Source organism: Hordeum vulgare, chromosome 1H (genome assembly GCF_904849725.1).
Source record: "Hordeum vulgare subsp. vulgare chromosome 1H, MorexV3_pseudomolecules_assembly, whole genome shotgun sequence".
NCBI lineage: Eukaryota > Viridiplantae > Streptophyta > Magnoliopsida > Poales > Poaceae > Hordeum > Hordeum vulgare.
Genome location: NC_058518.1, coordinates 449,219,084 through 449,244,959, shown reverse-complemented (window position 1 = coordinate 449,244,959; position 25,876 = coordinate 449,219,084). Strand labels below are relative to the sequence as shown.

At 45.6% G+C, this 25,876-nt stretch overlaps 1 protein-coding gene and 1 pseudogene across 4 annotated transcripts; one reads left to right on the top strand and one right to left on the bottom strand.

Annotated features, from left to right (window-relative positions):
- Window positions 1-944: 944 nt before the first annotated feature.
- On the bottom strand, window positions 945-3,601 carry LOC123400369 (annotated as a pseudogene).
- A 2,887-nt stretch (window positions 3,602-6,488) lies between these two features.
- LOC123444237 (histone H3-1-like) lies at window positions 6,489-25,737 on the top strand. Of its 4 annotated transcripts, none has more exons than XM_045120925.1 (4): window positions 6,489-6,792; window positions 6,866-6,946; window positions 7,986-8,061; window positions 25,386-25,737. In XM_045120925.1, exons 1-3 carry the CDS (start codon window positions 6,556-6,558, stop codon window positions 8,046-8,048), a joined length of 381 nt encoding a protein of 126 aa, XP_044976860.1. In that variant the 5' UTR covers window positions 6,489-6,555; the 3' UTR covers window positions 8,049-8,061; window positions 25,386-25,737. The 4 variants fall into 4 exon arrangements, with proteins under 4 accessions (XP_044976860.1, XP_044976853.1, XP_044976846.1 ...); XM_045120918.1 differs by having other exon boundaries at window positions 25,377-25,737; XM_045120911.1 differs by lacking the exon at window positions 25,386-25,737 and adding an exon at window positions 8,149-8,250 and having other exon boundaries at window positions 6,490-6,792.
- Window positions 25,738-25,876: the final 139 nt, after the last annotated feature.

The window sequence follows — 25,876 nt, the reverse complement described above, 5'->3', positions numbered from 1 at the left end:
TTTGGATAGCTATGACCTGGATGGCTTCAACCCACTCCTAGATTCTAACCTTAAAGGAAGGAATAGGCCTTCATAACAACATAATTGCAGAAGTACAGCAGAAGGCATGTGAGATTAACAACGCGTAGATCATCATTGCCTTTGTTTGCCCACAGGAGTGGAGCGCCCAGGTATCTGGTCACTTACTGACCAAACACTTTGAACAAGAAGCATCTCTACACCAACATGGCATCAAATCAGCCAATAAACAAGGTAACTACATCTTCAGGCCACGTCTCTCCCCATTCTAGATGATTACCTGTTTTCAATACCGTACTCTTTGAACTAAGCTTAATTCCTTTATATGATTTCAACAGTCCTCTATTATGGCCATGGCTTGGGGATTATTCAATGATGGTGTTGGGGTGCTTTCCAACCTCAATGCTGGGTACAATTATTTATCGAAAACAGATTCATTTATCGAAATTACGATACAAAATTTGGAAATACAATCATTTTTTGAATTTCCCTGCAAAAAAGTTCAGTTATGTGCTTTGATTTTTTGCACTTGCCTCCCACTTCCAATTTATCTTGTTATGTTTAAGACATTTTTAACAACAACAACCTTTCACACTCCCAGCTAGCCCAGGAATTGAAACTGACATTTTTTTATGTTACTTCACTCTGGTGAAGCAGGAGATAGCCTGGCTGGCATGAAGCAAGGGGATCTAATCATTTGGTATGTTGAGCAGCAGAATGTCCAAGGTGCATATAGTTGTACAGAAGAGGTGAAGGAAGAAGTGAAGTGCATCATGGCCATCACAAAGGTAACACCTATCATTTATCTATGTTTAGAATATGATGGAACTTTCAAACTACTTGCATTATAAAATTGTACATGAAATGCACCCACGGAATATTCATCTTTTACCCTAGCAAATAAACTCCAATCAGCATATAAGCCATCACGAGTCCTTTGCGCGTTTACTGAAATTCATCAGGAATGCCTTGAAAGACAACCTAGGGTGCATCCTTCTGTTGTCATCCTGGTCCGATGGATCATTCTTTGCACCTCCCCATCTGATTTCTTCAGCTGTTTGTGACCTGAACCAAAAAAGAATATCATTGGAATTGATCTTAGCCACTGCTATTCCACAAACCATATCACCAAGAGCAGAGGCTCCTGGGTAGCCAGCATCATGGAGGCTCTCAGTACTCAGGCCAGTGGAGTCCATGTGAACTTCTGACAGGCACAAGGCAATATGACATATCTGAGACTCGGTTGGAGCATTACCCAGACGCCATACTTTGTCCCCATACAAAAGAGCAGCACCATCACATTTGATTAGGTCCATGATATTAGGTGTCCCTAATACAATAGTCAGGGGGGAGGCTTCCTTGAACAACATGTCACAGAAAATTGTTTGCATCCTCAATATGCTTTTTTCACGTAATTGTTTCTGTACTTCAAACTCCTTGTTCACATGGACAACAAACACCTGTGCTAACAATTCACAAGCATACCGCAACGGAAAAGGGACATATTTGGGGCTCTCATGGTGGCAAATCAGCCTGGACACGGTCCGTCCCGGTCCGGTCCGGCGTTTGGACCGGCCGCCGGCGGTCCGGACCGGACTGAGCTCTCCAGCGGGCTGCTTTCCAAGGACCGGACCGTTTTAGAGGTGGCTCGGTCAAGCTTTTCTGGACCGACTGGACCGATTCCAGAACAAGGTCCAGATGCCGTTTACTCCTATTACAGCAACAGCAGCAGACTTTCAGTACCAACAACAATAGAATTACAGCAGCAAAAAAAAACTTGATGCATGTCCAGATGTCCTGATCCTCGTCGGCATATATTATAGTAGCAGCAGCAGAATTTCAGTAGCAACAGCAGCAGAATTACAGCAGCAAGAACTATAGACGGAATTCAGGGTTCACTTATTCATAGTTCACCAAACATTCTGCACAACAACATAAGTTTCAGAACAAGCTGGTAACACTGCATAACAGTACTGTAGAAACAAAGACACCCACAACTCCCACTAAGGCACCAAGACTTGTTAACCCAGAAACAGAAGCACAATCTCCAGGAGCTTGCTCGCACCAGCCCACCACGGATCGGGAGCACCACGGAATCACGGATCCACCACCACCAGCCACCAGTAGCAGTGACACTAGAGACTAGACTGAAAGAAAATACAACACCTACTCCGAAGTCTGAACCAGTCAACCAGGGAGGGAGGGAAGGCGGCGAGCCCGCGAGGTTACCTCTTCCTCCTCGTGGTCGTGGAGCTCGGAGAGGAACCAGGGAAGGCGTGATTAACGGTGTGCTGGCCTTGCTGCGACCCCGGCGTGCAGGTGCAGCAGGTGCTCGGCGAGAAACGGAAGAAAGATGTATTGTTTGACGAAACTGAATTCTAACAGTTTCCTGCTAGGACCGACGAAACTGTATTTTTTGAAACTTCGACAGCAGCTGTAAACTGACATGGTCAACGACAACCAGACAAGGAGGAGGTACTCTACTACGGGAAGATGAAACAACGACGGTTTAGAGGTTACCTTTCAAATCAATAGGATCGTGTGGAGGTGGAATGCATCTGAATAAAAGGAAAACTGCTCTTGTTGGACTCGGTCCGCTCGTTTGGCCCGGTTAAAGACTGGACCGGACCGAACTTTTTTCGGTCTGGATTACTGGGCCAGGGCCGGCCTGTTTTGCTATCGGGCCTGGACCGAGCGGGCCACGAGCGGGCCAGAAAGCCCGTTCGGTACATCCAGGCTGAGTGGAAAACAACAAGGCCCCATAGTATCTTCTTCTTCTGCTGCTGTGCTGGTTGTTCGGACTCGGTCTCGTCATCCTCTTCACTCTCATTAACCACAACAGCCATGACAAGGGATGCAATCGAGTTCATGTTCTCCATATACTGAAGGTGATAGCTGTGTGCTGCCCTGAGTGATGAACCACACAAGCTAATATCAAAGGGGAGTGCCTCATCTTCGATGACCTTTAGGGTTCTTGCGCGGACATCGCAAATCATCCGCACTTTGTTCTTCATGAACAGAAACCTAGCTGCTTGAGGTATATCAGTGGCTGGATAGTGCATGCCGAGATAAGGCTCAAGGCTAGGCTTTGTGATCTCGGCAAAGACCTCGCCATGGTTATCTTCATGGAACTTATAAGCCATAACCCTATCATACCCTGTAAGTTCAAAGACTTCCTTGACCACAGTGTTGCATAGCAGCTCCATGCTTCCACCTGGCAGTGCCTGGATCTTGGAGATTGCCTTGGCAACAAGCTTGTAGGACTGCAAGGCCCCAACAGCAGTGGCAGGAAATTCTGTGGGGGTATACAGGCTCAATGTCTACCACCAAACAATCGGTTCCTCGATGAACAATGGCATAGAAAGGCTTGCCTGAGGTCTTGCACTGAACCAGGATAGGATTCAGCAAAGAAACATCAGCAGTTACATAATAAGCAAGACCACCAATAGGGATAGAATGGCCAGAATATTCAGATTCTTTCCATATACCGAGAAATAGATAACTATCAGAAAGACCAACACAGTAGCAAGTAAATTGGTCACATTTGGCAGATTCTGACGGTATAAAGCCTCTCGTAGGGCATGGATTTTGTATGATCGAGTAATCAACAGATGGAACAATGCAATGATAGCCCCTTCAAACTCAGCACCGTGTCCACTGTTGATGGTGGTGGGGCTAAATGCCTTCCAGATGATGTTCTCACTACATAAGATCAAATTTACCATAAGCCAACTAGCAACAGAGTAGCAGCACATCAACAAGCAACAAAAACTAAGCACAATATGCTTACCAGATATTGGTAGCAATGAAGAGAGAAATGCCAGAACCCAAACCATATCCTTCCTGGAGAAGTTCATCTAGACAGATGACAATGATGCCACCAAAGAAAAGCTGAAGTATAATGAGAATAGCATTTCCAGTTCCAAGTTGACTCGCACTGCCATACATTCCAGACACAACATATGCCACAGCTTCCCCAATGGCAATCAGGATACCCAGCAATTTCTGTGCACCATTCCTGAAGAGACAACAATGTTTATTTTCAGGCCATGTCTTCCTTCATTTCACCGTTGTTTTGTGGCGTCGTTGCTCTTGTTGGCCTTCATTAGGGGGATGTACTATTCCCTTCTTAATATATTTATACACGCAATTCTCGTGCATGTTCTTTGAAAAGAAGGAAATGAGTTCTTGTTACATTTGAGCATTGCATTTTAAAGTAAAGTTTCAGCCATTACATGTTAATACTTCATATGCAGGAACATGGCGAGATGGTGGGCTCCAAGGCCATGGAGATATTGTTTCCCTTGCAGCTTGAGATGTAATTGGTCCAAATGAATAACCACCATTTCGAAGGGTTAGTAGATGATGCTCAATGCCATAAACCTGCATTGATCTTCACTCATGTCATCTGATAGAAGCCTATTGAATTTCGATTAAATTTTACTGTATGTTGTCGATGATGTAAGTGGAGATAGGAAGGTCCCAAAAAATTAAAAATTGCGGCACAAAGGGGACGGTCACCAATGATTTACATGATGAAATGTTTGTGAAGTATGGAAAATTATGACCTTACCCAAACTTTTATTTAGATATATTCATATATACTTTGAGTTTTAGAAACGTGCATTGTACGTAAATGGTTAGATCTTATTTTTTTCATTATTCAAAATACTTGTACCCACTAGGATTTGTTTTTTTATGTACCTTGAAGGAGTATTATATTACTGTTATTTGTTGTCCACCTTGATCATGCACTGCTATTTTTTCTAGGCAACTCCGCTTAGAATTAGGATCACTTAATAAGGTTATGATATCTTTTCCATGTGTGTAGAATTATTAGCATGTGAGACGACATTTACAATTTGATTGTCTGTTTTGTTGACTATGTTGGCAATTCATTTGTATAATAATATGTTCATTACATATCCTGAACAAGGAGTGAGATAATTAGTTCCTGAAGTTTCTCTGTTGGGATGCACATGCCGTAAGAAAAACTGTAGCCGACATCGCCTTTGTCACTTATGGAGCTCCATACAAGTGCCTATTCCTGAACCTATGTGTTTTTTATGATTGAATTAGATAAAACAAGTCTTTATATATTTCTTCAGATTATGACGAGCATGCTGGGACGTTTTATCAATCTCTGTAGGTTTTGTTTTGTGGGGATGCCCCTAAAGTTGTATCCAAGGGTTCACCCCTTTCTTCTGTGTCAAATAAAATTAAACAAATCCCTTTTGGTCAGCAAAATTAGAACAATTAACGTAGTTCCTCCTTTTGAACTTCAGAAGACTCATGTAGTAGATGAGTTGTATACAAATTCTATCATTGTGTTGTATAGTGGGTATCTGATTCAGTAACAAATTACAAAAAGGAATATAGTCCATGCTTTATTGTGACACATGGATATCTCACTTGATATCTTGTGCGTGTGCTACTCCCTGTGATAGAGTCGAATATATGCAAGAATGCCTTTATTTTGTTCCCCAATAAAATGATGAGTTTACACCCTTTATGCATTTCATTCTTGTAGTGAAGGTTCCCTGTGATAGAGTCGAATATATGCAAGAATGCCTATTTTGTTCCCCAATAAAATGATGAGTTCACGCCCTTTATGCATTTCATTCTTGTAGTGAAGGTTCCTATGATCTGTTTCAAATCACACATCCGTCCATTATGCTTTTCACTGTTGTAGTTGTTGTAGTGAAGGTACCTATCTTCTGTTTCAAATCACACATCCATAAAATAATTCTTATGACCAGAATATAATTCTTTTGTAGTGAATATATTCTTGTCATGTCTATTATTGTTGTGACCGGAATCGAGAAAATAATCCTGTATTGCAAACTTCCTTTTCTTCACTTGGCATTGTAAAGACAACTACTGCATTGGTTAAGTTGGCAGGCTAGACTACCTCAAGTAGTGAAATTTAACTAAATCGCTATTTTGTGCACTGTCACAGGACAAGGAAGGGATTGTTGGTGCTTAGGGACGCCGCTCCCAACACCTTTAGCCTTGGCCCGATGCCCCAGTTCGCACGGTCAGGAGGTTTTCCGTATCATCTTGATTTTGTTCATGGTGTTTTATCAATGATGATGTACTGCTTCAAAATTTGTTCCCGTACTCTCCAAATTTATATGACCCAAGAATATGTCCTGGATCACTGTTTTATATTCAGAAGTTTATTCTTGTCAACCCGTTGGTTTGAATTCTTCTAGCCTTCCATCCAATTTTTATGTAAACCACCAATGTAGGGTCACTCTGCATCAAGAAGATGGTTGTTCTAGCTAAGGAGAATACACCAAGAAAAGCAACCGAGCAGAATTCAACAGCATGCCTACAATGACATCTCACTTTTGAAAATATAACTTGAGCAACATCATAAATATTGTGTATCTATTTAATCCATATATACCTGGGATCATTTTTCTATATTGATGTAGTATCATTTGATCAACATTTTAGGTGTGCGTTGCACGGGCAATTTTCCTGGTAGTATAGAAGTACTCATACTCGCTCTGCCTGCTTTCCCCACCGGCTATGGATCGCACGAAGCACACGGTGGGGGCGACGAAGAGGCGGCTCATCTTCGAGCGCTCCCCTCCCCCAAGGTCGCCGCCGCCGCTGCAGGAGATAACGCCGGAGCCGCAGTCGCAGCCGGAGAAAAAGAAGAAGCGGGCGTACCGGTTCCGGCCGGGTACGGTGGCGCTGCGGGAGATCAGGAAGTGCCGGAAGTCCACCGATCTGCTCATCCCCTTTGCGCCCTTCGTCCGCCTGGTGAGTGCGGGTTGGAATCGGAGACTGTGTGTGATGGAAGCTTGCTCGTCTTGTGCTGATGGTAAATTTGCAGGTTAGGGACATCGCCACCAACTACGCGAAGGACGGGAAGCCGATGCCATGGACTCCTCACGCGCTCCTCGCGTTGCAAGAGGTCGGTCAATGGCCAGTGCTGGAACCTGCAGTGTACTATTAGACCTGATGTTTCCCATTAAGGCCTTGTTTGGTTTCTCGAAATTTAAAGGGGTTTGGAGGGGATTGAAAGGGATTAAATCCCCTACAAGTCAAAATTCACCTTAATCCACTCCAATCTCCTTGTGGAAGGGATTAACCAAACAAGCCCTAAAGAAACCAGCAACTGCAATATACTAGTTCTGAGAATTGTGGCACGGATAAATTTATCACCATAATTCATAGTTTCTGAACCTGAATGCTCCGGTAGTAATGCAGTTGATTGTTTAACAGTATGGTTTCTTTTTTGGTGAGTGGTGGCTCGTAAATCAAAACCGAAATCAACTGTCTTTGTGTCATAATTCATACTCCCTCCGTTCCTAAATATAAGTATTTTTAGATATTCAACTAAAGACTACACACGGATGTATATAGACATACTTTAGATTGTAGATTCATTTATTTTGCACTGTATGTAGTCCGTAGTGAAATATGGACTTATATTTAGGAACGGAAGGAAGTAGTTCCTTGTTGTTTGGTCTAAGTTTTGCAGTGTGTCTTGCAACATAATCATGACACATACGCAAAACTGAATTATTGTTCAGATTGCATTTTGCTTGGAACAGGTAGTGACCACTGACCAGCGCGACCTTCAATTTTGATACAGGAATAAGGTCGCACGATCCAAAAAAAATTGAATTTTATCATGTGATGGTTATGAGTCTGAACGCCCAAGGATTAATCTTTATCCACTATCCAGTACTGCAGAAGTACTTTAGAACCACTCAAGTTTATTGTGCATTTATACAAGATTGTTATTTGCACGATAGACTTACTTCAGTCGCCTCTTGCCAGAAATGCATTCTTCTGCAGAAGCAGCAAAATTAACATAGAGTTGACTATATTCCATATGTTGCCCGTGAAATAAGTTGAATGTCCTAACTCCTAACTGTACTTTCAGTCACTGTCCTGTATATTTGCTTTGAATTGACACATGATTTTCTTTTCCTTTCCCTCTGCAGGCTGCAAAGTATGACATGGTTGATGTATTTGAAAAGGCAATTCTGTGTCTCATTTATGCGTAGCGTGTTACCATCCGTAAGTTATCACTGAATGAACACTTCCTTTCTTTTACATTATTATGCAAAAGGAAATATGGTAGTTATAAAAGCATTTCAATTTCAGGGTCATCTCTGCTTTTATTTGATGTGATATCTAGTTTTGATTTTGTTTCAAGCTGCAAGAATTCAGTGATTATTTATGATCAGAAGATCCACAGTTATCCGATCTCAGCAGCTTCTTCTAAATTTTGTTCTTAGTGAACATGTCACAAACAAACAGCAGATATGCTAATGGCTTGTGAATGGGCCAGAGTTTCCTAATGATGCATTTTAGATATAAAATCTGGTTACTGTGTAGCAGGAAATTCAGGGTTGATTACCCTGATTACTACTCCCTCCATATCAAAATGTAAGACATACTTTGATACTGTCATAGTCTTATATTTTGATACAGAGGGAGTACTTACCTTGAGGATATAAATATGGTATCAAATCAGAACTTCTTTTCGAGAAAATGCAAGAGGTATTGCGTTTCATTGCATTGAAAAGAGAGAAAGAGTTGTGACAATCCTCCTAGGAAGCCATTACAGGTTCCAAAACAGAAAACTCAGTGAACACCCCATGTTTGGGGGATGATGGCTCTAAGCCCTAGAGCACCGACGCTTGCCCAAAGAGCGGCCTCGTCTTTAATCTTCGTGAGCATTGTGTCCACCAATGGTTGTTCTGCATTGAAAACGCAGTCGTTGCGCTGTTTCCACAACATCCATGGTACGAGGAGGGTCATGGTGCCCAGGCCTTTGTGGATGGGCAATGGGACAGATTGCCTTGCAGATTGCCACTAGTCGAATAGTGAGGGCTTGCTGTCCAGTGGAACACAAGGGATCCGTAGCCAGTGCAACGCTACATGTCGTATCTGTCTGGCGAACGGGCAGGCGAGGATGAGGTGGTGCATGGTTTTAGGTGCATGGTTTGGTCGTAGAGGGGGCATCACGCGGGGTGTTGCAGCCCTCGATGGGCAAGCCGGTCTGTGGTCCAACATCGATCGTGGTGGGCAAGCCAGTGGAAGAAGCGGACATACGAAGGTGCCCAGTTCTTCCATGTGAGCTTCCAAGTGAGGCAATTAGTGGAGCCGGCGAAGGTGGCATTGTAAGCAGATTTGGTGGAGTAGGCGCCATTAGCGCTCCATCTCCAAATGAGGCGATCCGGCTCCGGAGAGAGGGTTGTGCCGTCGGTCGTGTGCTAAAGCTGGAGATATTGCCCGGTCTCGTGGAGGCCTACCGTGCGTTGGATGTCATGCGCCCAACGGTTAGCATGTAGCCTCTTTGTGACCATCCTGATCTTGCGCCGACACTTTGGGATGCACGCGTATAGGAGCGGGGCTATCTCACGGATAGAGCGTCCGCTAATCCATCGATCCTCTCAGAAAAGGGCATCCCTACTGTTGCCCAACTGCATAGTGATGGAGGCGGAGAAGAGTGCGTGCTCCTCGGCAGAGAATTACAGGTCTAGGCCTGCCCATGCTCTAGTGGTATCCGTGCGGCTGAACCAGAGTCATCAAGTGCGCAATGCGAGGCTGGAGCGTGCAAGGTCATGGACGCCAAGATCGCCAAGAGAGATCGGATGGGCCACTCGTTGCCGGTTGACGTGGCAGTGCCTGTTATTTGTCTCCGCACGCCCGGCCTAGAGGAAGCCGCGTTGGATCTTCTCGAGTGCCTTGAGGGTCTTCGGGGGGGGGGGGGGGAGTGCAAGAAGCTGGTGAATCGAAATTGCGCTGAGGATGGGCTTCACATACGCGAGGCATCCGACCCTGTTCATGAGATGCGCTTTCCAGCAGGGGAGCATGTTGACGGTCTTGTCAACCATGGGCTGCAGCTGGGCAGCAGACGACCGTCGTAGCGTAAGTGGAATACCCAAGTAAGTAATGGGCAGCTCAACGATGGGGCAACCTAGTAGCCCCACAACGTGCGCGACCGTATCTTCCTCGTTGCGGATCAGGGTGGCCGTGCTCTTTGTGAAGTTGACTTGAAGGCCGGAGGCGCGCCCAAACAGCCGCAAGATCCTGTTGACGGCAGTGATGTCACTCAAAGTGAGGTGACATAAGGTGATCATGTTGTCCGCGTCGAGGGAAACCGATGACATCTGGCGTTGCGGGTGAAGCTGTTGCAGGAAGCCCATCTCAGTGGTGCGGTGGAGCAGACAGCCAAGCGTGTCGACCGCGAGCACGAAGAGCTGGGGTGACAGCGGGTCACCTTGGCGGAACCCACACATGTGCCACACCGTTGGGCCTGGCTCTCCGTTGACGAGCACCCTGGTGCTAGTGGAGGAGAATAGGATGGCCAACCAATCAAGGAACCTGGTGCCAAAGCCGCATTGGCGGAGGGCAGCAAACAGGAAAGGCCACCTGATGGAGTCAAAGGCGCGGGCTAGGTCTAGCTTCAGTAGTACGTGCGGGCGAGCTGATGCAAAAGGCGAGCAAACTGGCGCATGAGGATGGAGTTGTCGTGGAGGCTTCGCCCTAGGATGAATGCATTTTGACTCGCACTGACGAGGGGATTAAGCTTGGGGGCGAGACGAAGCGACAAGATCTTGGCGAGTATCTTGGCCACCAAGTGTATGAGGCTTATGGGCCTGAAGTCGCCAAGGGCGTGGGCGTCCGTGCGCTTGGGGAGTAGGGTGAGTAGCGCATGGTTAAGGCAGCCAAATCCATGCCCTCGCAGCTCGTATAACTGGCGGAAGACGACGACGAAATCCTGCCGGGGATGGGCCAACACACGTGTAGGAACTCGACGGTGAAGCCATCGAGGCCAGGGGCCTTGCGTGCGGGGAGTCTTTTGATCGCCTGCCAAATTTCCTTGGCGTTGAAGGGAGCATCCAGGTCCTTTAGGCAGGAAGGAGAAAGGAGCTCGTTGAGGTCGAGGGCGCAATCACGGGGTGCGTCGGAGCCGAGCGTGTCGAAGTGCGCGTAGGCCCCGACTACCATGTCTGGTGCTCGGTGATCACAACCTCGTCGAGTCGGAGGCTATGAATCCTATTTTTTTTATGCCGGTAAGTGCACTGTCGATGGAAGAACGACGTGTTGGCGTCACCGTCCTTGAGGTTTGCAAGGCAGGCGCGTTGTCGGGTGATGGTGCGCTCGAGGGACACAAGGCCTAGGTAAGATGGCTTGATCTGCCGAGGCAGCCAATCCTCACGTCGAAGGGGTCAAGTCAAAGGGGTCATCCATTGACAAATCATGGGTATGTGTCACGCCCAAGATGCGATCCTATCCTCAATTTGTCACGAGGGCCTCGTCAGGGATAGAAGCGCATCTCGTCGTTTCGCAAGAATGGATATCGTTACAAGTACGTGTACTGAAAAGATGAGATATATAGAATTGGCTTACACTCGCCACAAGCTACATCAGAGTCACATCAGTACAATACATAAATAACACGAAAAAGAGCAGGGACTACGGACGAAAACAAACGAGAAAAGAAAACGACGTCGATCCTTGCTATCCCAGGCTGCCGGCCTGGAACCCAACCTAGATCGATGAAGATGAAGAAGAAGAAGCAACTCCAAATGGACAATCAACGCGCTCGCGTCAAGTAATCTTTACCTGTACCTACAACTGGTGTTGTAGTAATCTGTGAGCCACACGGGACTCAGCAATCTCATTTCCAAAGGTATCAAGACTAGCAAAGCTTATTAGGTTAGGTATGGTTAAGTGGTGAAGCTGCAGCAAGCGACTAAGCATATATGAGGTGGCTAACTTACGAGTACAAGAATAAGAGAGGAATGATCTACGCAAAATGGACGGAACTACTGATGATCAAATGAATGATCCTGAACACCTACCTACGTCAAACATAACCCCACCGTGTCCTCGATCGGAGAAGGAACTCGCGAAAGAGACAGTCACGGTTACGCACTCAGTTGGCAAGTTTTAATTAAGTTAACTTCAATTATCTAGAACCAGTGTTAAACAAAGTTTCCACGTTGCCACATAACCGCGGGCACGACTTTTTGAAAAGATTTAACCTTGCAGGTGTGCTCCAACTAGTCAATCACAAATTACCACAAGCCGCATAGAAATCCTCGATCACGAAGCTCGCGATCTCGTCAGACTTCTTAGTGGAAAACCTCAACTCTGAGATTACCCAAAGCATCACCGGAATCCCGATGCATAATATATCTCATAAAAGGTAAAACTAATCCAGCAAGACCACCCGGTGTGTCGACGAACCCGATAGGAGCCGCGTATCTCGTTCTCAGGACACACCGTCTATGCATAGTGGACGCTAGCCAAACGCTCGAGTTGCCCCGAGGTGGCACCACCGACTGCTAGGTGGGTGGACCAACACTCATGCGGAGCACTGGCCCGGGGGTTGATTAGTTATCCTCGGGGTCCGGAAAGTCCCTATGCAATTTTATTAGGTTATTAGCCAAATGTAAAACCAATGTTGGGCCTTGCCAGACCAGCTTTAATTTAAAACGAATTATCAAGCGGGTCCCCATAACAACCCCGATCGTGTTAGGAGCGCTCAATTATGGAAGATAACATTGGTAGCCGAAACTAAGGGGGCAAAGGTGGAACAAAACACCAGGCTAGAAAGGCCGAGGCTTCCACCTTTTACCAAGTATATAGGTGCATTAAATTAATAGCAATTATAGGATGATATAACAAGGAACCCATGTTATCACATGGAAGCAACTGCATCTGCATCTAGCAACGCTAACACATGTTGGGGAACGTCGCATGGGAAACAAAAATTTTCCTACGCGCACGAAGACCTATCATGGTGGTGTCCATATACAAGAGGGGATGAGTGATCTACGTACCCTTGTAGACCGTACAGCAGAAGCGTTAGTGAACGCGGTTGACGTAGTGGAACGTCCTCACGTCCCTCGATCCGCCCCGCGAACTATCCCGCGATCAGTCCCACGATCTAGTGCCGAACGGACGGCACCTCTGCGTTCAGCACACGTACAGCTCGGCGATGATCTCGGCCTTCTTGATCCAGCAAAAGACACGGAGAGGTAGAAGAGTTCTCCGGCAGCGTGACGGCGCTCCGGAGGTTGGTGATGATCTCGTCTCAGCAGGGCTCCGCCCGAGCTCCGCAGAAACGCGATCTAGAGGAAAAACCGTGGAGGTATGTGGTCGGGCTGCCGTGGAAAAGTCGTCTCAAATCAGCCCTAAAACCTCCGTATATATAGGTGGGAGAGGGGGGACCTTGCCTTGGGGCTCAAGGAGCCCCAAGGGGGTCGGCCGAGCCAAAGGGGGAAGGACTCCCCCCAAATCGAGTCCTACTTGGTTTGGTGGGTGGAGTCCTTCTTTCCTTTCTCACCTCCTCCTTTTTTTTCCCTTTTCTCTTTGATTTTTCTTCCAATGCGCATAGGGCCCTTTTGGGCTGTCCCACCAGCCCACTAAGGGCTGGTGCGCCACCCTCAAGGCCTATGGGCTTCCCCGGGGTGGGTTGCCCCCCCGGTGAACTCCCGTAACCCATTCGTCATTCCTGGTACATTCCCGGTAACTCCGAAAACCTTCCGGTAATCAAATGAGGTCATCCCATATGTCAATCTTTGTTTCCGGACCATTCCGGAAACCCTCGTGACGTCCGTGATCTCATCCGGGACTCCGAACAACATTCGGTAACCAACCATATAACTCAAATACGCATAAAACAACATCGAACCTTAAGTGTGCAGACCCTGCGGGTTCGAGAACTATGTAGACATGACCCGAGAGACTCCTCGGTCAATATCCAATAGCGGGACCTGGATGCCCATATTGGATCCTACATATTCTACGAAGATCTTATCGTTTGAACCTCAGTGCCAAGGATTCATATAATCCCGTATGTCATTCCCTTTGTCCTTCGGTATATTACTTGTCCGAGATTCGATCGTCAGTATCCGCATACCTATTTCAATCTCGTTTACCGGCAAGTCTCTTTACTCGTTCCGTAATACAAGATCCCGCAACTTACACTAAGTTACATTGGTTGTAAGGCTTGTGTGTGATGTTGTATTACCGAGTGGGCCCCGAGATACCTCTCCGTCACACGGAGTGACAAATCGCAGTCTTGATCCATACTAAATCAACGAACACCTTCGGAGATACCTGTAGAGCATCTTTATAGTCATCCAGTTACGTTGCGACGTTTGATACACACAAAGTATTCCTCCGGTGTTAGTGAGTTATATGATCTCATGGTCATAGGAACAAATACTTGACACGCAGAAAACAGTAGCAACAAAATGACACGATCAACATGTTACGTCTATTAGTTTGGGTCTAGTCCATCATGTGATTCTCCTAATGACGTGATCCAGTTATCAAGCAACAACACCTTGTTCATAATCAGAAGACACTGACTATCTTTGATCAACTGGCTAGCCAACTAGAGGCTTGCTAGGGACAGTGTTTTGTCTATGCATCCACACATGTAAATGAGTCTTCATTCAATACAATTATAGCATGGATAATAAACGATTATCTTGATACAGGAATTATAATAGTAAATATATTTATTATTGCCTCTAGGGCAGAATTCCAACAGTCTCCCACTTGCACTAGAGTCAATAATTTAGCCCTCACATCATCATGCGAATTACATTGTAATAAATCTAACAACCATACAGTTCTGGTGTTGATCATGCTTTGGCCGTGGAAGAGGTTTAGTCAGCGGGTCTGCTACATTCAGATCCGTGTGCACTTTGCATATATTTACGTCCTCTCCTTCGACGTAGTCGCAGATGAGGTTGAAGCGTCGTTTGATGTGTCTGGACTTCTTGTGAAACCGTGGTTCCTTTGCTAAGGCAATGGCACCCGTGTTGTCACATAACAAGGTTATTGGATTCAGTGCGCTTGGCACCACTCCAAGATCCATCATGAACTGCTTCATCCAGACACCCTCCTTAGCCGCCTCCGAGGCAGCCATGTACTCCGCTTCACATGTAGAATCTGCTACGACGCTTTGCTTGGAACTGCACCAGCTTACCGTACCCCATTAAGAATAAATACGTATCCGGTTTGCGACTTAGAGTCGTTCGGATCTGTGTCAAAGCTTGCATCGACGTAACCTTTTACGACGAGCTCTTCGTCACCTCCATACGCGAGAAACATCTCCTTAGTCCTTTTCAGGTACCTCAGGATATTCTTGACCGTTGTCCAGTGATCCACTCCTGGATTACTCTGGAACCTACTTGCCATACTTATGGCCAGGCTAACGTCCGGTCTAGTGCACAACATTGCATACATGATAGAACCTATGCCTGAAGCATAGGGGATGGAGCGCATATGCTCTCTATCTTCATCAGTTGCTGGGTACTGAGTCTTACTCAATCTCGTACCTTGTAAAACCGGCAAGAACCCTTTCTTGGACTGTTCCATTTTGAACCTCTTCAAAACTTTATCAAGGTATGTGCTTTGTGAAAGTCCTATCAGGCGTTTTGATCTATCCCTATAGATCTTAATGCCTAGAATGTAAGCAGCTTCTCCTAGGTCCTTCATAGAGAAACTCTTATTCAAGTAATCCTTTATGCTCTCCAAAAACTCTACGTTGTTTCCAATCAGCAATATGTCATCCACATATAATATTAGAAACGCCACAGAGCTCCCACTCACTTTCTTGTAAATACAAGATTCTCCAACCACTTGTATAAACCCAAATGCTTTGATCACCTCATCAAAGCGTTTGTTCCAACTCCGAGATGCTTGCACCAGTCCATAAATGGATCGCTGGAGCTTGCACACCTTGTTAGCATTCTTAGGATCGACAAAACCTTCGGGTTGCATCATATACAATTCTTTCTTAAGGAAACCGTTAAGGAACGCCGTTTTGACATCCATCTGCCAGATTTCATAATCGAAAAATGCAGCTATTGCTAACATAATTCTGACGGACTTAAGCATCGCTACGGGTGAGAATGTCTCATCGTAGTCAACTCCTTGAACTTGTGAAAAACCCTTTGCCACAAGTCGAGCTTTATAACGGTCACATTGCCGTCAGCGTCCGTCTTCCTCTTAAAGATTTATTTGTTCTGAATAGCCTTGCGGCCCTCAGGCAGTACCTCCAAAGCCCACACTTTGTTCTCATACATGGATCCTATCTCGGACTTCATGGCTTCTAGCCATTTGTTGGAATCTGGGCCCACCATTGCTTCTTCATAATTAGCAGGTTCATTGTTGTCCAACAACATGATTGATAAGACGGGATTACCGTACCACTCTGGAGCAGCACGTGGTCTCGTCGACCTGCGTGGTTCGACAGAAACTTGAACCGGAGTTTCATGATCATCATCATTAACTTCCTCCTCAACCGGCGTCGCAACGACAGAGGTTTCCCCTTGCCCTGCGCCACCATCCAGAGGGATGAGAGGTTCGACAACCTCGTCAAGTTCTATCTTACTCCCACTCAATTCTCTTGAGAGAAACTCCTTCTCGAGAAAAGCTTCGTTTTTAGCAACAAACACTTTGCCCTCGGATTTGAGATAGAAGGTGTACCCAACTGTCTCTTTTGGGTAACCTATGAAGATGCACTTTTCCGCTTTGGGTTCCAGCTTTTCAGGCTGAAGCTTTTTGACATAAGCATCACATCCCCAAACTTTAAGAAACAACAACTTTGGCCTTTTGCCATACCACATTTCGTATGGTGTCGTCTCAACGGATTTTGATGGTGCCCTATTGAAAGTGAATGCAGCTGTTTCTAATGCATAACTCCAAAACGATAACGGCAAATCGGTAAGAGACATCATAGATCGCACCATCTCTAATAAAGTACGATTACGACGTTCGGACACACCATTACGCTGTGGTGTTTCAGGCGGTGTCAACTGTGAAACAATTCCACATTGTCTTAAGTGAGCACCAAACTCGAAACTCAGATATTCACCCCCACGATCAGACCGTAGGAACTTGATCTTCTTGTTACGATGATTTTCAACTTCACTCTGAAATTGCTTGAACTTTTCAAATGTTTCAGACTTGTGCTTCATGAAGTAGACATAACCATATCTACTCAAATCGTCAGTGAAGGTGAGAAAATAACGATATCCACCGCGTGCCTCTATGCTCATCGGACCACACACATCGGTATGTATGATTTCCAACAAGTCACTTGCACACTCCATTGTTCCGGAGAACGGAGTTTTAGTCATCTTGCCCATGAGGCATGGTTCGCACGTGTCAAGTGAATCAAAGTCAAGTGACTCCAAAAGTCCATCGGCATGGAGTTTCTTCATGCGCTTTACACCAATATGACCTAAGCGGCAGTGCCACAAAAATATGGCGCTATCATTGTTAACTCTAACTCTTTTGGTCTCAATGTTATGTATGTGTGTATCGCTATCAAGATTCAATATGAACAATCCTCTCACATTGGGTGCATGACCATAAAAGATGTTACTCATAGAAATAGAACAACCATTATTCTCTGACTTCAAAGAGTAACCGTCTCACAATAAACAAGATCCAGATATAATGTTCATGCTCAACGCAGGCACTAAATAACAATGATTCAAGTTCATAACTAATCCTGATGGTAACTGAAGTGAAACTGTGCCGACGGCGATTGCATCAACCTTGGAACCATTTCCTACGCGCATCGTCACTTCATCTTTCGCCAGTCTTCGTCTATTCCGCAGTTCCTGTTTCGAGTTGCAAATATAAGCAACAGAACCGGTATCGAATACACAGGCACTACTACGAGAGCCGGTTAAGTACACATCAATAACATTTATATCAAATATACCTGATTTTTCTTTGGCCGCCTTCTTATCTGCCAGATACTTGGGGCAATTGCGCTTCCAGTGACCCATACCCTTGCAATAGTAACACTCTGTTTCAGGCTTAGGTCCAGCTTTGGGTTTCTTCGTCGGATTGGCAACAGGCTTGCCGCTCTTCTTTGAATTACCCTTCTTGCCTTTGTCGTTTCTCTTGAAACTAGTGGTCTTATTCACCATCAACACTTGATGCTCTTTACGGAGTTCAGACTCTGCGACTTTCAGCATCGCAAACAACTCGCCGGGAGACTTCTTCATCCCTTGCATGTTGTAGTTCAACACAAAGCCTTTATAGCTTGGTGGCAGTGATTGAAGGATTCTGTCAGTGATAGCCTCTTGCGGGAGTTCAATTCCCAGCTCAGCTAGACGGTTTGAGTACCCAGACATTTTGAGCACATGTTCACTGACACACGAGTTCTCCTCCATCTTGCAAGCATAGAATTTATCGGAGGTCTCATACCTCTCGATCCGGGCGTTCTTCTGAAAGATAAACTTCAACTCCTGGAACATCTCAAATGCTCCATGACGCTCAAAGCGACGTTGAAGTCCCGGTTCTAAACCATACAAGACTGCACATTGAACTACTGAGTAGTCCTCCTTACGTGCTAACCAAGCGTTCTTAACATCCTGATCAGCCGTAGCGGGTGGTTCATCTCCTAGCGCAGCATTAAGGACATAATCCTTCTTCCCAGCTTGTAAGATTAGCTTAAGATTACGAGCCCAGTCTACAAAGTTGCTTCCATCATCTTTCAACTTAGCTTTCTCTAGGAACGTATTAAAATTCAGGGTGACTGTCGCGTGAGCCATGATCTACAACACAAATATATTCAAAGTGGACTTAGACTATGTTCAAGATAATTAGAGTTTAACTTAATCAAATTATTCGCTAAACTACCACTTAAAAAGTACATCTCTCTAGTCATTTGAGTGGTTCATGATCCACTTACACTAGCTCAAGTCCGATCATCACGTGAGTTGAGTATAGTTTCAGTGGTAAGCATCCCTATGCTAATCATATCATCTATATGATTCATGATCGACCTTTCGGTCTCATGTGTTCCGAGGCCATGTCTGCACATGCTAGGCTCGTCAAGCTTAACCCGAGTGTTTCGTGTGCGCAACTGTTTTGCATCCGTTGTATGTGAAGTTGAGTCTATCACACCCGATCATCACGTGGTGTCTCGAAACGACGAACTGTAGCAACGGTGCATAGTCGGGGAGAACACAATTTCGTCTTGAAATTTTAGTGAGAGATCACCTCATAATGCTACCGTCGTTCTAAGGAAAATAAGGTGCATAAAAGGATTAACATCACATGCAATTCATAAGTGACATGATATGGCCATCATCACGTGCTTCTTGATCTCCATCACCAAAGCACCGGCATGATGTTCTTGTCACCGGCGTCACACCATGATCTCCATCAACGTGTCGCCATCGGGGTTGTCATGCTACTCATGCTATTACTACTAAAGCTACATCCTAGCAAAATAGTTAACGCATCTGCAAGCACAAACATTAGTATAAAGACAACCCTATGGCTCCTACCGGTTGTCGTACCATCGACGTGCAAGTCGATATTTTCTATTACAACATGATCATCTCATACATCCAATATATCACATCACATCGTTGGTCATATCACATCACAAGCATACCCTGCAAAAACAAGTTAGACGTCCTCTAATTTTGTTGTTGCATGTTTTACGCGGTGACCATGGGTATCTAGTAGGATCGCATCTTACTTACGCAAACACCACAACGGAGATATATGAGTTGCTATTTAACCTCATCCAAGGACCTCCTCAGTCAAATCCGATTCAACTAAAGTTGGAGAAACCGACACTTGTCAATCATCTTTGAGCAACGGGGTTACTCGAGCGATGAAACCAGTCTCTCGTAAGCGTACGAGTAATGTCGGTCCAAGCCGCTTCAATCCAACAATACCGTGGAATCAAGAAAAGACTAAGGAGGGCAGCAAAACGCACATCACCGCCCACAAAAACTTTTGTGTTCTACTCGAGAAGACATCTACGCATGAACCTAGCTCATGATGCCACAGTTGAGGAACGTCGCATGGGAAACAAAAATTTTCCTACGCGCACGAAGACCTATCATGGTGATGTCCATCTACAAGAGGGGATGAGTGATCGACGTACCCTTGTAGACCGTACAGCAGAAGCGTTAGTGAACGCGGTTGATGTAGGGGAACGTCCTCACGTCCCTCGATCCGTCCCGCGAACTATCCCGCGATCAGTCCCGCGATCTAGTGCCGAACGGACGGCACCTCCGCGTTCAGCACACGTACAGCTCGACGATGATCTCGGCTTCTTGATCCAGCAAGAGAGACGGAGAGGTAGAATAGTTCTCCGGCAGCGTGACGGCGCTCCGGAGGTTGGTGATGATCTCGTCTCAGCAGGGCTCCGTCCGAGCTCTGCAGAAACGCGATCTAGTGGAAAAACCGTGGAGGTATGTGGTCGGGCTGCCGTGGAAAAGTCGTCTCAAATCAGCCCTAAAACCTCCGTATATATAGGTGGGAGAGGGGGGGACCTTGCCTTGGGGAGGGTCGGTCGAGCTAAAGGGGGGAAGGACTCCCCCCCAAACCGAGTCCTACTTGGTTTGGTGGGTGGAGTCCTTCTTTCCTTTCCCACCTCCTCCTTTTTTTTCCTTTTCTCTTTGATTTTTCTTCCAATGCGCATAGGGCCCTTTTGGGCTGTCCCACCAGCCCACTAAGGGCTGCTGCGCCACCCTCAAGGCCTATGGGCTTTCCCGGGGTGGGTTGCCCCCCGGTGAACTCCCGGAACCCATTCGTCATTCCCGGTACATTCCCGGTAACTCCGAAAACCTTCCGGTAATCAAATGAGGTCATCCTATATATCAATCTTCGTTTCCGGACCATTCCGGAAACCCTCGTGACGTCCGTGATCTCATCCGGGACTCCGAACAACATTCGGTAACCAACCATATAACTCAAATACGCATAAAACAACATCGAACCTTAAGTGTGCAGACCCTGCGGGTTCGAGAACTATGTAGACATGACCCGAGAGACTCCTCGGTCAATATCCAATAGCGGGACCTGGATGCCCGTATTGGATCCTACATATTCTACGAAGATCTTATCGTTTGAACCTCAGTGCCAAGGATTCATATAATCCCGTATGTCATTCCCTTTGTCCTTCGGTATGTTACTTGCCCGAGATTCGATCGTCAGTATCCGCATACCTATTTCAATCTCGTTTACCGGCAAGTCTCTTTACTCGTTCCGTAATACAAGATCCCGCAACTTACACTAAGTTACATTGCTTGCAAGGCTTGTGTGTGTTGTTGTATTACCGAGTGGGCCCCGAGATACCTCTCCGTCACACGGAGTGACAAATCCCAGTCTTGATCCATACTAACTCAACGAACACCTTCGGAGATACGTGTAGAGCATATTTATAGTCACCCAGTTACGTTGCGACGTTTGATACACACAAAGTATTTCTCCAGTGTTAGTGAGTTATATGATCTCATGGTCATAGGAACAAATACTTGACACGCAGAAAACAGTAGCAACAAAATGATACGATCAACATGCTACGTCTATTAGTTTGGGTCTAGTCCATCACGTGATTCTCCTAATGACGTGATCCAGTTATCAAGCAACAACACCTTGTTCATAATCAGAAGACACTGACTATCTTTGATCAACTGGCTAGCCAACTAGAGGCTTGCTAGGGACAGTGTTTTGTCTATGCATCCACACATGTAGATGAGTCTTCATTCAATACAATTATAGCATGGATAATAAACGATTACCTTGATACAGGAATTATAATAATAACTATATTTATTATTGCCTCTAGGGCATAATTCCAACAACACATGGTTAAACAAGCGGTAACATAGCCAATCAGTGGTTTGCTAGGTTGTGAACAGGTTGAAGGTTTTCATGGAAATGTTGGGAGGTTGATATTTAACAGGTGGTAGGCAACGAGACATAACGATAGAAACGGTAAAACTAGCATGACAATAATATTAATGGTATCTAGAGAAATTGTCATATTGACTGAGATCCTGCTTGGAAGAAGAACGACTCCGTGAAGCAGACAAACCGACGTAGTCGAACGGGTCCTCATATTCCGACACGCTTGCGGAACTCTATCGAAACGGAGGAAACCGGAAACAAACATCAACACAGATATTCACCATGGCATATGCACGACAAGATGCAATCCAGGTATGATGCATGATCAGAGAATATATGCAAGACATGGCATGGCAAATCACAACAATCAAACACTACACATTAAGGGAAGTTCAATATGCAACAAGTTGCATATTGACGAAACTCCACATACGAATTATTTAGTTCTATCTTGATTAGGTACGCGACAATATTAAATGTTGTTAAACATGGCAAAAAGGTGAAGCACAATTAAATTACCTATCTAGGCATTTTAAATGAGGACGGAAATGACATATAGCATCTCTGAGATGACCTCATATGTTAATTTATAATTCTGTCCAGATCTGGACTAACACTTTTAAATATTTGTTAAACCGTAAAATAAATAGGTTCACGTGATGTTACAAGCAATTTACACATAGAGAACATCTCCAACGGAGCTACGGATCAAAAGATACAAGCATCGCAAGATATGATGACATGAATGCAAAATGTGTGCAACGACAGTCACAAGCATTTGAAAACACACAACCAGCAAGATAATATGAAACTAAACGAGATTCTAAGCAAGTTTCATAGGACACGACCAAAACAAAGCAACGGTTCAACAACTACGAGGTAAACAAGAAATCACTAAAATCTGTCAAAATCAGCCACATAACATTTTCTACACCCCACAACTACGAGCTACACAAAACCAAAATACTCAACCAAGGCATGAGGCAATAGAGGGCAAGATGCACTACCACATACAACTAATAACATCTAGCATGGAAGCATGGATCACTAGGAAAAGAAGTTACAAAATGGCTTCTCACACACGGTTTCAGACTTAGTGAAAACCACAGTTTATGAAAGTGCAGTTTCCGATCTGAAGGCATATTGACAGTAGCAAAACCATAAGCTACAAGATTCCAAATGGTATGAAAATTGACAACATGCTAGAGAATCCTAAAGTCTACAACTAACTCCATTGCACCAACCTCAAAAGAGCTACAGATCACCAGATAAACTCATGCAAAGACAGCAACAAAATATAACAGATTTCAGACTTAGAAATATTTCAGCATCTCTAAAACAACACTATTTTCTAGCAAGTAGAGAACAAGGAAACCACATCTAAACATGGATTTCTATTGCAACCAAAATTACCAGGGGCTAGACTAAACATCCAAGAGCAACTCTCTAGTTGACAACTCCTTCATATCACACTCGGATTAAATCTCACAAAAATAAACAAAAGGGCAACATGGCAAAATATCACGCAAACTAACTTGCTCTAAAGCTAAAACTAAATGCACAGTTAAATTCTATGGATTTTTCTACCCTGAAAACATATATAACATGTGGGGTTACACAACAATAATATCACCACACGTATATGCGAGATTATGTCCTAAACGCGATAAAATAAACTAGCTACGGAATCCTACATGCAAAAATACAAACAACCACTCTAAAATACATGGCAAGAGGTTCCTAAAAACATGAGCATTTTATCTACGAGATTTGAGCAATTCGGACACGCACGAAAAATAAATACGGGATAATTCCCTATTGGGACAGCACGCAAATATAGGCATTTGGCGGGTCAAATCACTTCAAACATGCATGCAAGTTGCAAATTCATAATTTACGCGAAATTCTACATGAGGTACATATATAATTCGCTGCGATCCGAGTCACGGTTAAAAAGTTACACGCGTTTGAAATATCTAAAATATTCCTGAAATTAACTAATTCAAAAAATCTAAAAAAAACTATCGGGCCGAATTCTACAACAGATGGGCCTACAGTACATGGGCGCAGGATAGTTAAATCATGCTCGGGACACAACATAGGGGGGCCAGGGGAATCTCACCTTCGGGCCTTGGCCCGGCTCGAGGTGGGCCGAGGTAGGAGGCCGATCGGCTGGGCCAGTCGGGCATAGCTGGGCCGGCTCGGCTGGCGAGGCCCAAGAGCGGGGGTCGGGCAGCTCCCTGGCTCTCCCGCACGAGCACGAGGGCAGCCATGGCGGCGACTAGCTGCGCCACGCAGACGAGGCGGGGCGAGGAAACCTGCGGGCGGCGGCTGGGACCCTCCTGATCTGGCGGGATCCAGCCGGATCCGGCCGTCGGCGGGGCGAGGCAGCAAGGGCGGCGCGAGCTTGCAGGAGGCGGGGAACCGGGCAAGCGACGGTGCGCTGGCGGGGCTGCGGCCGACGCGGCGGCTGCGAGCAGAGGATGCTCCGACGGTCGCCGACAGGCTGGCTGGAGGCGGCGGGCAGGGCGGCACGAGGAGGCGACGGGATCGGGCGCCATGGGGCTGCGGCTTGGAGGCTGCAGGAGCTCTGCGGGGAGCCGGCGACGGCTCGGGTGATCCGGGCCCGGCGGGTCGGATCTGCGCTCGCGGGGCCCGCGGCGGCTGGACTAAGGAGAGAGGAGGGAGGTGGCTGTGGGAGACTAGGGTTTGCACGGAAATCGAGGAGGGAAGAGATGGGCTGCTAAAAAAATGGCATGAGGTCCTATTTATAACAATGGGGGGCTAGGTTTAGCAGTTTTTCACCCCGGTTTCAACCGCGCAAACGGAATCAGACGGTTTCGCACGCGGGGACAGGTAAGTGGCCGTGTAGAGTAGGGTAGCCGGAGATGAGAGGGAGAACGGGCACCCGACAACGTATTTTTAAAACACCGACAAACGTCCGACGATAGACCGGAGATGATGCCGCTACGGTCGACCGTTCGGGTACCAGACGGACTCCGATTGCGACGAAATTTGGCAGGTGGTCTACCTATAATATATTAAGATCGCACGCCAAGTTTCAACTCAATCAGAGAATATTTTATACACACTTTTAAAACATGCTTTGACGATGCCGCGGGCGCGTGCGAGTGCGTTCGGGCCGAGAACGGGTAACGACGAGAACCGGCAACTAATAACGGATGCAAGTTTTGAAAACTGACGGCAACGGGATACCGATGCAATGCAGATGATGCGCATGATGCGATGATGATGCCACAGATAAAATAAACACACGACGAAAACAGAATAAAGAGGGAATCTTCTGAAACATCGGTCCCGGGCTGTTACAGTATGACTGTTGCATGTGAAATCATCCTTAGTGCCACATCTTAGTTCAATTTGAGCATCTCGAGAAGCTCTACCGTTGCATTGTAGGTTACGTAGTTGACTAGTGCACCATCGGCGCTGGCGGTGGTAAGGCAATGTGATTTTCATTTCCTTTAACCCCTTTGCATTATACTCCCTTCATAAACTTTTTTTTTTTGCGGATCCCTTCATAAACTAATATAAAAACGTTTAGATCACTATATTAGTTATTTAAACACTCTCATATTAGTTTACAAAGGAAGTATATGTTACGGGCATCACCTTACTATTGCGTTCATTATACATGCCCTAATACTTTGCTGAACTAGAGACAAAAGGGACTGGCTCAATTGCTGCTGCTAGGACTGTGCAGCTGACAGAGCATCTGCCAAAAGAATTGAAGCCCGAGCATCTGTCAAAAGAATTGAAGCCCGTGGGAATGCCAAAGGTAAATGCTTCCACGCGGCGCGCCGGCCGAATCGTTCGGCCGGTCGGGTTGCGCCCCTCGTTGGCAGCCATGCAACATTTTTTATATCCGATTTACTGCAACCATGTTTAATTTAGCTTCAAACGTTTGTCATTTTTGCTACATTTTGTCCATTTAAAAAGTTGCATTCATGGTTGGTTGCAACTCGGTTTCGTTGAATTTTTGCTACAACCGGTGTTTAACTTTTGTTACAACCGTGTTAATTTTTGCTACAACCGACATCATTTTTTGCTGCAACTGTTCACTAAAAAAGTTACATACACGTTCACGTAGATATTTCCTATAACCGGCGTTTGACTTTTGCTACCACGCATCATCAGTTTTTTTTTGTTACGATCACGT

Coding starts and splice junctions, on each gene's coding strand:
- LOC123444237 (XM_045120925.1), top strand. CDS start 6,556: ATGGATCGCACGAAGCACACGGTGGGGGCGACGAAGAGGCGGCTCATC. Junction 6,793..6,865: donor TTGCGCCCTTCGTCCGCCTG/GTGAGTGCGGGT, acceptor GTAAATTTGCAG/GTTAGGGACATCGCCACCAA. Junction 6,947..7,985: donor CGCTCCTCGCGTTGCAAGAG/GTCGGTCAATGG, acceptor TTCCCTCTGCAG/GCTGCAAAGTATGACATGGT.